Here is an 11964-nt window from a genome sequence, read left to right as displayed (position 1 = left end):
TCTGAACTCCAGAGCATGGGATGTGAATGGGGAATGATCTAGCTCAGAAAGGTTTCCAGTCACCAGGGAAACCTTCCACTTCCCCCAAGGTACTTCTCAGCTGCCCTAAACGGGTGAAAATGAGAAGCAAAAGTCGGGGAAGAGATTTCTTGACCTACTAAAGATAGAGCTTCCATATGATCCAGCAATTCCACTCCTAGGTATTTACCCAAAGGACACAGAAACATCAATTCCAAAGAGTACCTGCACCCCTATGTTTATAGCAGCACTGTTTACAATAGCTAAGCTTTGGAAACAACCCAAATGCCCAAAAATAGATGACTGGATCAAGAAGATGTGGTACATATACACCATGGAATATCACTCAGCATTCAAAAAAGATAAACACATGCAGTTTGCAGCAACATGGATGGAGCTGGAAGGGATCATGCTCAGCGAAATAAGTCAGAAAGAAAAAGAAAAATACTGGATGGTCTCACTCATAGCAGGAATTTAGAAAACCTAAATAAGGGACCAGGAAGAAGACTAATTAATACAAAGTAAAAATCAAAATCAACAAGCAACTGTGGACCAGAGACACACTGGGGGTGGGGGAGAAGGGAACAGGAGAGGAGAGACAGGGAGAGGAAGGATTAGGGCCAAAATAAGGGGGAGGGGTGCAATTGCATGGGGAATACAACCAAAATGAAAATGCATACATTGTGCAAAAATGAAAAATGATGTAAGAATTATATAAAATAATTTTTAAATTAATATTTTATTTTGATGTAAGAATTATATAAAATAATTTTTAAATTAATATTTTATTTTATATAATTCTTACATCATTTTTCATTTTTGCACAATGTATGCATTATCATTTTGGTTATATTTCCCATACAATTGCACCCCCCCTTATTTTGACCTTAGTCCATCCTCTCCCCTTTCTTCCCCCCACCCCAGTCTATAGTTGCTTGTTGATTTTGATTTTTACTTTGTATTAATTAGTCTTTTTCCTGGTCCCTTATTTAGGTTTTCTAAATTCCTGCTATGAGTGAGACCATCCAGTATTTTTCTTTTTCTTTCTGACTTATTTCGCTGAGCATGATCCCTTCCAGCTCCATCCATGTTGCTGCAAACTGCATGTGTTTATCTTTTTTGAATGCTGAGTGATATTCCATGGTATATATGTACCACATCTTCTTGATCCAGTCATCTGTTTTTGGGCATTTGGGTTGTTTCCAAAGCTTAGCTATTGTAAATAGTGCTGCTATAAACATAGGGGTGCAGTTGTCCTTTGAAATTAATGTTTCTGTGTCCTTTGGGTAAATACCTAGGAGTGGAATTGCTGGATCATATGGAAGCTCTATGTTTAGTAGGTCCAGAAATCTCCACACAGCTCTCCATAGTGGTTGGACCAGTTTGCACTCCCACCAACAGTGCAAGAGTTCCTTTTTCTCCACACCCTCGCCAACATTTGTTGTTGCTAGTTTTTTTAATATGTGCCATTCTCACTGGTGTAAGATGGTATCTCATGGTAGTTTTGATTTGCATTTCCCTGATTACAAGTGATGTTGAACATTTTTTCATATGCCTGTTGGCCATTTGCATTTCCTCTTCAGAGAAGTTTCTTTTTAGCTCTTCTGCCCATTTTTTGACTGGATTATTTTCTTTGTTGTTGTTGAGTCTCATCAGCTCTTTGTAGATTTTTGTGATCAGTCCTTTATCATTAGTGTTGTGTGCAAAAATGTTCTCCCAGTCAGTGGGGTTTCTCTTTGTTTTTGTTATTGTCTCTTTTGCTGTGCAGAAGCTCTTTAATTTGATGTAGTCCCAGCTGTTGATCTTTGCCTTCACTATCACTGCTTTGGGCGATGTGTCTGTAAAGATGTCAATATTAAAAAAACAAAAAAAGAAGTGGGGGAAGAGAAGGATTGGAAGTCCTTGCATACTAGCATTAGCTTAGGGAGACGGCCTGAGGCGGCCCAACTGAGGACTGGATCAAGGTTCTCTGAGGGCGCCGGCCGGAGGAGGCGCCCCAGAAGGCGGCGCCTCTCGGAGGAAGTTTGCACTTTTATAGCGATCTCGGTCACAACTTCAGGAGCAAGCGGCGGGCGCCCACAGAACTGTCAGCCCCGTTGTGTGCCGCCGGGCCCAGCATACGCCTTCCCGCGCCATGGGCGGCTCGGCCTCCAGCCAGCTGGACGAGGGCAAGTGCGCCTACATCCGAGGTACGCCCGCCCGCCGGCGCTGCTGAGCGCGCGGACCCTGGGCCAGGTTGGCCGCCCGACCTTGTAGCCCGAGGGGCGCACAAACGGTGGCCTCCCCGCTTCCCGGGTCTCTCAGCCCAGCTCTCTGCTGCAGGGGCCAGGCTCTCCAGGGCGCACCGCGCCGCCTTCAGTCACGGTCGGGGCTGGAGCGCAGCTGGTGCAGGTGGGCTGGCTACCAGGACTGCTTTGGAGACGCCGGACCGGGGATGCTTTGGAAGGCGACGCTAGGGCTCCGGGAGAAGCAGGTGCAGGCCGCGAATGGGGGGCGGCTCCGTTTCCTGCACTGCACCGGCCCAGACATCTGTTCTGCCCCCTGTTCTGAAACACCTTGCCCTCCTGTCCTTAGTGCCCTTCTAAGGAGTTTGCCGGGGGATATCCCGCTCTTCTGGAGATTTCCCTGGGGATTCCCGGCCCCTAAAGCAAAATTTCCCTTCTGGTAGTGCTGGCTTGGTTTATACAAAGTGGTGTCGCCCCCAGCTTCATCTGAACTTCGTGCTGTTGCAGTCGGATGGTTTCATCAGATGCATAAAGGACAATGTCATTGTTCCCAGGTTGTGTGGCTTTCTTTCCTCCCCGGAAAGGGGGGGGGAAGCAAAAGAGGAACACTGGCATATTTTGTAACAGTTGCTATAATTATACATGGGGGAGAAATCCATTTTGGGGAGACTTTCAGAGATGTAGTGACTCAGTGAAGAATGGGGCAGGAGAAAACAAAGCAAACTGAACTGAAACTGCAGGAAATCATGACACTTTGCCTTCTGTGTGTAGCTGGTCTTCCTCCCTTACCTCTCTCAGCCCCCAGCTTACCCACAGTCACTACCTAGCAGTTGGTTATCTTGTCAACTTAGTGTCTTTGTGGTTTCAGAAATACCTTCTAAGTTAGGCATTAGAGTTGGGTTTTATCTTAATTTTGTGAAGAAACGGTTAAGTTCTTCCTGATACCTGTTTCTGGCCCTCTCAACCTTTTCCTAGGAGGAAAGCATTTATGTGGTGTCCTACCATATTTCTTTTCAGTCACCACAAGATTTAAAGTCATTTTAAAAGGAATCAAGTCAGGGACCTAGAGAGCAATGTAATTGATTTTCCAGGTTCCTGTTGTCTTGCTTTGGGAGGTAGAAGATCTTTAACAAGCCGCACTGTGTCTCCTTTTGCTTTTGTTTATTAAAAATGGGGAAAAGATGGATGACATTTACATTAGTAGAAGTTATACTTAGGCTGCTTTTGTCTTATGAATTTGGCTGTGTGCTTGTGGTCACCAGTGTGTAGGGGAATGAAAGAACCATGTAGTAGGACATTTTAGTAATTAGCAAACTTAAGTTTATGATGCTAATTTTTTAAAAAGATTTATTTATTTATATAAGAGCTGGGGTACAGGCTAGAGTCGCAGGAGGGTGAGTGGATTTGCCAGAGACAGAGTGGGGAGCAGAACAGGCAGATGGACTGAAAGCACCGCTGAGGGGAGCAGCAGGTGAGTCAGGAGAGGTCTGCTGAGGGCATCTTCACACCACTGAGGGCATCCTCACAGTGCTGCACTCAACTGGCTGCTCCACCATGGAGGCCCTATGATCTTAATATTGTAAGGCTTTATGTCACTGAAAATCTTAGAAACGCCTAAAGTGAAAGCAGATATCTCCAGTAATTGTTGAAAATCCAACAGGTGAGGGATTAACTTGTTGGAGACTTTATGGTGGTAACAGCTCTTGCTCCTGATGCAAGTTTTGTGCTCCTGTGGTAAGAAAATGTGTGATCTTTTTCACTGTGCAATGGTAGCAGATGCGTGGAAGTTGTTGCATCCTCTTGTCTTGTTATTTTTCTCTCCTTATTCTATGTCAGGGAGGATACTTTCAAATTATGTCATGGTGGAGGGCAGACAAGAGTTAAAGTTAGAATACCTCCAGAGAAAACAAGATGTTGTGGGAATACTACTCCTGCCAAAGAGAGAAAAGAACATTGGAAAAATGCATGGTGCTGTGAATTGTTAGTGCATGAGCGAATGCAGTGCAGGGTCTGTGAGTGCCTGGATGGGTTGGAAGCCTCAGCTCCCTGAATAAAGCCATAAACCGATCTTCACTACCCTGCCAAATCTTTAGCCCAAACTCTTCTCTAGCTTGGATTTAATTGTAAGCATAAGAACTGAAAAAATAATGGTCCAGTTTAAATACAATTTTATGGCTTATTTCACATAAAATAGCTGCCAGTGAAATATTGTAGATTAGAAATTTGCTATAGCCTAGACTTTTTTCTTTTTCATAAGAAAGAACTTGATAAAGTTTGCTGACATATAGAGAATCACTAATCACCATATTTGGAGTGAATTTTGCTAACTTAATCTTGTGTGTGTTATAAGCAATAATACTTCTAGTATGCTGATGACTGAATCAGCATTTGCTTCTAGACAAATCATTAACAGCTTGTTGTTTGGCTTGTGTGCCTCAAATCTTTGTGTCATGTGGATGTTCTGAAAGTATATTATTTCTTAGGCTTTTGTAAATGTCTCAAGAAAAGGGATATCAGTGGAAGGAGTCACTTCATTTCTAAAGATAGTTTTGAAAACTACTGCCACTCATGTTTCTTACAATAGAATTCATTTTGAGAATTGTTTCTACAAGTCTCTTAGTAAGTTCCCTTTATGAGATGTTTCCATTAATAAATGCAATCAAGACCAACTTGTAATCACACAGGCAGTGGCAACTGTTAACTTCATTGATGATCTTGGCTCTGACCTGCAAGGGCTTCCTTTAAAGAGGAAGAAAATTCTTATAAAAAAAATCAAAATCAACAAGCAACTATAGACCAGAGACACACTAGGGCCCCCCCTGGTGGCGCAGCGGTTGAGCGCTGGGTTGCTAGGCTGCCCGTAGCCTCTGCAGCGCCAGTTCGATCCCCGGACACCTGCGAGGGTCCCACAAAAAAAAAACAAAAACAAACAAACAAACAAAAACAACAAATACACCAGAGACACACTAAGGGAGGGAGCCAGGAAGAGGAAGGATTTGGGTCAAAATAAGGGGGTTGCAATTGTATGGGGACTATAACCAAAATGAAAATGCATACATTGTGCAAAAATGAAAAATTATGTAAGAATTATGTAAAATAAAATATTAAAAAATAATAAAAAATTCTTATAATAATGGCATTATGGTCAATTTAGGACACTTTCATTTTTGTATTCCATGTTTTCTTTTTCTTTTTCAACTTTTGATATGCCTAAAAATGAGCTATATTTGCAGGAAACACTGTTTTCATGGTTCAGCAATACATTCACTTCATCTTTTAAGTTGTAATTGAATTATCAGTGAATCAAAAGAAAAAAAACCTTAAAAATCTCCCACAGGGGTCCTGTGGAGGGTCAGGAAAGAATCACAAATTCAGGGGCCTCCCTGGTGGCACAAGGGGTTAAGTGTCAGCACTATGAAGTGGGCCACAGCTACTGCAACACAAGTTCGATCCCCGGCCAGGGAGCTGACCCACATGGCACAGCAGACCTCTCCTGTCTTGCCCATTGCTCCTCTCAGCAGTGTATTTCAGTGGGTCAGTGGATCCATCAGTTCTGCTCCCCACTTTGTCTCTGGTGAATCCTCTCACCCTCCCCACCCCTGCACCTCTGGTCTACACCCCAGGTCTTATATGCATAAATTAATAAATATTAAAAAAATAAAAGAATTGGAAATTCAGTATTGCAAGTAAGAACTGTGGAGTGCACAAGGGTTGGGGGTGGGGTTGGGACTGGTGGCAACTTTAGGCCTAGTAGCCACAAATTACAGTTAGAAAAACCATTCTTTTTCTAGACTGTTGCATGGGTGGTCACACCCATGTAAAGAGTTTAGTGGCCTTCTCTGAAATGCTTATCTGTGAGCAGATGCTTGTAGAATAAGACATCAGTTCAGTGTAAAAATAATATGTATTTTGCTCAAGGGAATTTCCTCATATTTATGCCATAGGGTGAAAACACAGGTGACTTTTAAGTCACAAAATCTATGCTGATAGCTGTGTGGAGTAAAGCCTGCACAGATTGGGAGTGGGAGATAGGGAGGGTGGCACCTGTCTGCGGTCCACTTGGTTTAGATGGGAAGTACTAGACTTTGGTGATAAGTTGTTGGTGGGAGATGGCTTTAGAACTGGTCTGATTTATCTGGACAGCTATGGCAATGTCATCTTTGAGTCCTTTTTCATGACAGCCCCAGTTTTGTTTGGGATTCAACCTCTTCCACATTGCCCTTTGTTCCAAAGGGGCAACCCCCTACAGCCTTTCTGGGGTGGGTGCCAATTGGTCCCTACCTTTCATGGTGATGTGTTCTCCTTGCCGGTAGTTACAGGACATATGGGATTATGGTGCAGTCTGGTCAGTGAAGCTCAAAGGGAAGTTTGCTGGCAGCTTTAAGAAGATTTCTTCCTTTTTTAACAGGAGGCAGAGGGAAGAGTTTCACACTTCTTGCCCTTCTTCTTTTGGATTTTTTGTATCCTAATGCCACACTTGGAACTACTGTTTTTATCTTGATGAGCAGGAGGGAAGCTAGCTTAAAGATAGAGCTAACACTTGGAACCTTTGAGGTTGTGGTTGTCTCAGACAAGAGAAGCTCTGACCATCTTAGAAGATCTACTGGTGTATTATGATTCCTTGCTGGATTAATTGGAGTCCCCATACACATTGCTGATCACCTGAACATCCTATCCCTAGTCACTTGTTAAATGAGATACTAAATTCTCTTTGAGTTGGGGTATAGAGACTAATTATCCTTCTCTTCTGCTTTTAAAAATAATAGTGTCCTCAAATATTACCTGGCCTCAGGAGCTCCCAGAATAAAAAAGTTTCTCAGTCTTCTTTGCAATTAGATGGGGTCATGTGACTGAGTTTTGGCTAATGGGCCAAGGTAGAAGTGTTGTATGCTATTTCCAGAAAGTGACCTTAAGGGAAAGATGGTGCCCTTCTTTGCCCTGTTCTGTACTGCTGGCTAGACCATCTTGGACTTTGTGATGGCCTTTTTTTTTTTTAAGATTTATTTATTTTATTTATGCATGCAAGAACCGGGGTACAGGCCAGAGGTGTGGGAGGGTGAGAAGATTCACCAGAGACAGAGTGGGGAGCTGAACAGGCAGACTGACCAAATTACACTGCTGAGGGGAGCAGTGGGCGAGACAGGAGAGGTCTGCCATGCCATGTAGTTATCTCCCCAGATAGCCAGGATTGAACCTGTGCTGCAGAGGCTGCAGACAGCTTCACAGCACGGTGCTCAACCACCTGTGCCACTGGGGAGGCCCTGTGATGGCCTTTTAAGAAAGAGTTTATGCAGAATGGAGTTAGGTGAACAAAAGGAAGCCAGGGACTTCATGTAGTAGAACCTCCCTATTAGACAATTTATAGCCGTATTACATCACTTATCTCTGGACCTTAATGATAGAGAAATAAGCTTCTATCTTACCTAAGCAAGTTTTCTCTGTGGTATTACTGTTATCACAGACAAACCTTATCTGAACTAATATAACTGTTTTCTGTTATTTGTGACTGAAGACTTCCTAACCAGTATACTAAGTGCCTCATTGGGTCCCCTTTAAGAAAAATTAATCCAAGGAAAGTAGGAAGTGAGTAAAAGTGATATCATTCGTATTTGTCTTAATTCCTAATTTATAGAAATGAGTGGATGCTCCTAATTGAGAGATTGCAGTGCCCCAGGTAGACATAGCAGGGATGGGAGACAGATGGAGAGAACTGAGTGTAAATAGTACACAAACATATTAATCACATTATGTTTTTTTATTTTTTGATCACATTATGTTTTGATGAAAAAATTTTCTTCATGAATGCCAAATCACTAGTGAAACTAGTAGAGGCTTTGAATCAGGAAAATTCAAAATTGTGTATTGGATACTTTTGGTGGCAGTAATTACTTTCTATTGCCTTTGGTCTTTGCGAATGAAAACTGAGACTTTGGTACTATGAAGCTCTTTAAGAAGCCCCTAGTCTAATTTTACAAAGCCATAAAAGACTTGAATGGAGTGTTCCTTAGCTTCATAAAAAATAAAGACACTAGATCGAGACAAATTAACATTTTCTCTTGTACTTGTGGAAGAAACTGTGACCTTTCCTGTCAGGTCCTAATTCATGCCTTGATGAAACTTATGCAGTCAGACATTGATTTAGTATTTAGTCTTGATGAAACACTTCCCTTTTTTGTGGATATTGACTTAAGAGGACCACATCATCACAGGGGCTTTATTAATAATAATTCCTAAGATGACAGTAGTGATTTTTTAATATTTAAAAACATTTTATTTATTTTTTGCAGTGGGTTGCTGAGCTGATTGTGGTTTAACTCTATTGTATTATTTGGTAAGGACTTAACTGTGTTCTAGGTAGAAAGTGCAACAGCAGGAACTCAATTCATAGCAATCGTTTCTAATTCAATTAAAATAAATGTACTGTGAATGTTTTATAAAATATGCAGTGTGAATTATGGCAGTGAATTTTAATCTCCTAATCAGAATTTTTAATTGTTTTTATTAGTAAAGCTAGGTAACACCATTCTAAGAAAGGAACATCTAACAATTTGCATTGTGAAATGGGAAATGAAATTAAAAGTGAAGATAAAAAAATAATGGAAAGAAAGACAAAAGAATAAAAGAGGACAAATCATCTGCTATAGTCTGTTCAAAGCACATTAGTAAAACTTATAGGACAGGAGAGATGAAATAATAAATAGTTCCAAACTAAAACACACACACGCAAACATTCCCCAAACAAAACCCAAATGCCATACAGATTTTCTCCTTTAAACTGGAAAATGCATTTTGAAAAGAGACTAGTAATTTGCTGCCAATAAGAAAATGTAAGCCAGCTTATAAAAGTGCCTCCTTTTTGGGGTTACTAAATCTTTTTTCTCACTTAGAGGAGGAAAGATTTAGAGATATGAAAACATTTAATTCAATTTTGCGAATTACAAAGTCTAGGATCCAAGGAAATATATTTTTCTGTGCTTGCTGTGGTTTGGATATTGATGTCTATAGGATTAGAATAAATTGATCGTTTTTATTAGGAGCACTGAAGTGATTTTAATGAAGTCTGTATCTGAAGGAATTTTGGAAAAAGCGTACATGTCTCTATGCCAAACCATATGGGTATTTTTCCTTTTTCTTTAAAGCATTTTTATTTTAAAATAATACTTAAATTCAGAAAACCACACAAAACAAATGCATGGGTTAGTAACTCATTATAAGGCAAATATCCTTATGTAGAGCCATCATCGAGGTCAGGAAATAGAAAGAACTTCACTAGCTATCCTGGCCTCCTTGTGCTCCATACCAGTCCTAGACTCCTTTGACTTTCTCCAAAGAACCAGGGTCTTCAATTACCTACTGCCACCTAACAAAGTACCCCAGAGGATAGTGGCTCTTAAAACATCTTTTTTATTTGCTCCCAATTCTGTTATCTGCCCTGGGTTGAACTTCTTATATTTCACGGTGGTCAAGTCAAGGTTTGCGAGAATGCAAAAACTTCTAGAAACCTCTTATGTCTTAGGCTTGGATTAGCACAGTATGACTCCACCACATTCTAATGGTTAAGGGGAGTTTCAAGGATAGCCCAGATTCAGGACCACAAAACTTTCTGAATACCATGAGATGTGGTCCATTAGGCAAGACCACTGTGACAGACTAACCACACCAACTAAACCTAGATTTTATGGTAATAACGTCCTTATACTTTCTATAATTTTATCACCTAGCAATGCATTTTGAAACATTATAGCTTACTCTACCCCAGTTAAAATATCCTTTTTAAATTACTTTGATCTATAGATTTCCCATACATCTCTGTCTCTTACTTGCAAATTTTCTGTTAAAGCATCTGTACTCCTTGGGCTTACAGCTGAATGCATCTTTAGCCTGTCTCCCCCAAACTGCAGACCTGAAGCCCCAGATGTTTCCTGTGATACTGGAGCTGCAACGCTAATGCTATAACTGCAACACCAGAGCTGTAATACCCCGTGCAACTGAGGGGAATGCTGGGGCCCCCAGACTTGCATATTTTTCCATCAAATAGAAATAGAAAAATAGAAGTGACAATGTTTTAAAAAATTAGAGTTAATTCAAATATTTCTAAATCTGACTTACTGAAGTCCCAAAATAGAGAAGAAAATAAATGGGAGAGAATTATCAAAGAAATACTCAAGGCCATTTTCTAGAATAGAAGATCACGTGTCTTTGAATTTATAGAACCAAATAATTCCTGAAGCTTATTTAGAGCTGTAGAAGCGCAGTTTCTCATTATTAAAGGTAGGAAAACCTTGTGATGTGTAGGGCCTTACAAGGAGTTCATAGTGTACTGAGCAGAAATTAGCCCTAGACTTCAAGATTGCTTTGGTCCTGCTCTAATAAAAACGTAGAAGCAAACCTCAAAAGAATCAAATTGATCATAAGTAATTTAACTGCATGCCTGAACAAAGTCCAACATTCTTTATAGGAATACAACCAAACGTACACTCAACAAAAAAATGCAAAAGACCCAGCCCCCAATAAAAAAATCACTAGGTGAATGAAGAAGCAGAAAAATATCTTTAACTTGGAGAAAAGAATCCATCAAAGGAAACAGATTTAGGAATTCAGACATGATGAAATTAGCAGACAAGGATGTGAAGAGTTTTTATAAATATGTTCCATATGTTAAAGCAAAGGAACACACACAAGATCAGGAGAGGAATGGAAGATAGGAAACATAAATCTTGCCTTTAGTCTTTAGGAAAGAGAGCACGACTTTTGTGTTTCTGAAGTCTAGTGGAATAAGTAGGGGAAATGAGGCTGTATTACTTGTACTAAAGTTAAATTGATCTCACAGAGGAGCAGAGTCCACCTGTACTTGGAGCTGCTGCCAGGGGGCTGGCCTGGAGCCTTGGTGGCATCAACTTAGAAAGGAAAGGAAATTGTGAATGTTCTTTCAAAAAGGACAGTTGTCTCTGCCCTTACTTGGGCTCATCCAGGGCAAGAGACAATTTCTCTGATTAGCTCAAAAGAATTCAGAGGTTTTCTTAATTTGGGTTAAAGGTGTTTGTTTAAAAAATGATTTCCTATGTAAGTCATGCTGATTGAGTTAGAGCAATATGTCCAAGTAATTGCTTAAATGAGACAGACACAGGCTTGGAATTAGAATAAAGATAAATTTTATTAGCAACCACTGCAAATGTGTAATATCTGGAGTATAAATATTTAAAATGGTTTCATTGTAGAGAAGGATTAAATTAGCCCCATTAATTGAAATGTACTGTTTACGCTTAAAGTAAATAAGAATTTGGGCCTCCCCTGGTGGAGCAGTGGTTGAGCAATGGGCTGCGAAGCTGCCCGCAGCCTCTGCAGCGTCGGTTCGATCCCCGGGCCACCAGCAAGGGTCCCACATGGTGCGCAGACTTCTCCTGCTGTGCTTGCTGCTCCCCTCAGCAGTGTATTTCGTCACTCTGCCTGTTCTGTTCCAACTCTGGCTCTGGTGAATTCTCTCACCCTCCCGCGCTTCTGACTGTACCCAGTGCTTGTATAATAAATACATAAATCTTAAAAAAAAAAAAGAATCATGGTTATCTTAAAAAAAAAAGTAAATAAGAATTTTAGAGCATGACTAAGACCTGTGCATATCAGCTAGGATGTCAGTTCTTAACCAAAAATAATAGGTTCAGATCTGAGGAATAATAACAATCACAATGATAAGCACTAACATTTACTGAGTGCCTATTATGTA

At 40.7% G+C, this 11964-nt stretch overlaps 1 protein-coding gene across 1 annotated transcript in view; it reads left to right on the top strand.

Moving 5' to 3' along the window:
• Positions 1-2052: 2052 nt before the first annotated feature.
• Positions 2053-11964, top strand: part of NIBAN1 (niban apoptosis regulator 1) — a gene marked incomplete at its 3' end in the record, with an annotated part of 150681 nt that continues 140769 nt past the window's right edge. Inside the window, exon 1 of the mRNA XM_084250048.1 lies at positions 2053-2207. Within this exon, the coding sequence (XP_084106174.1) occupies positions 2153-2207 (55 nt within the window). The 5' untranslated portion in view covers positions 2053-2152. The remainder of the gene's footprint in view (positions 2208-11964) is intronic.

The sequence above is a fragment of the Talpa europaea genome (genome assembly GCF_964194135.1).
Source record: "Talpa europaea genome assembly, chromosome: 12".
In the NCBI taxonomy this organism is placed as follows: Eukaryota; Metazoa; Chordata; class Mammalia; order Eulipotyphla; family Talpidae; genus Talpa; species Talpa europaea.
Note: the sequence above shows the minus strand (reverse complement) of the source record. Positions and strands in the feature narration are given on the sequence as shown.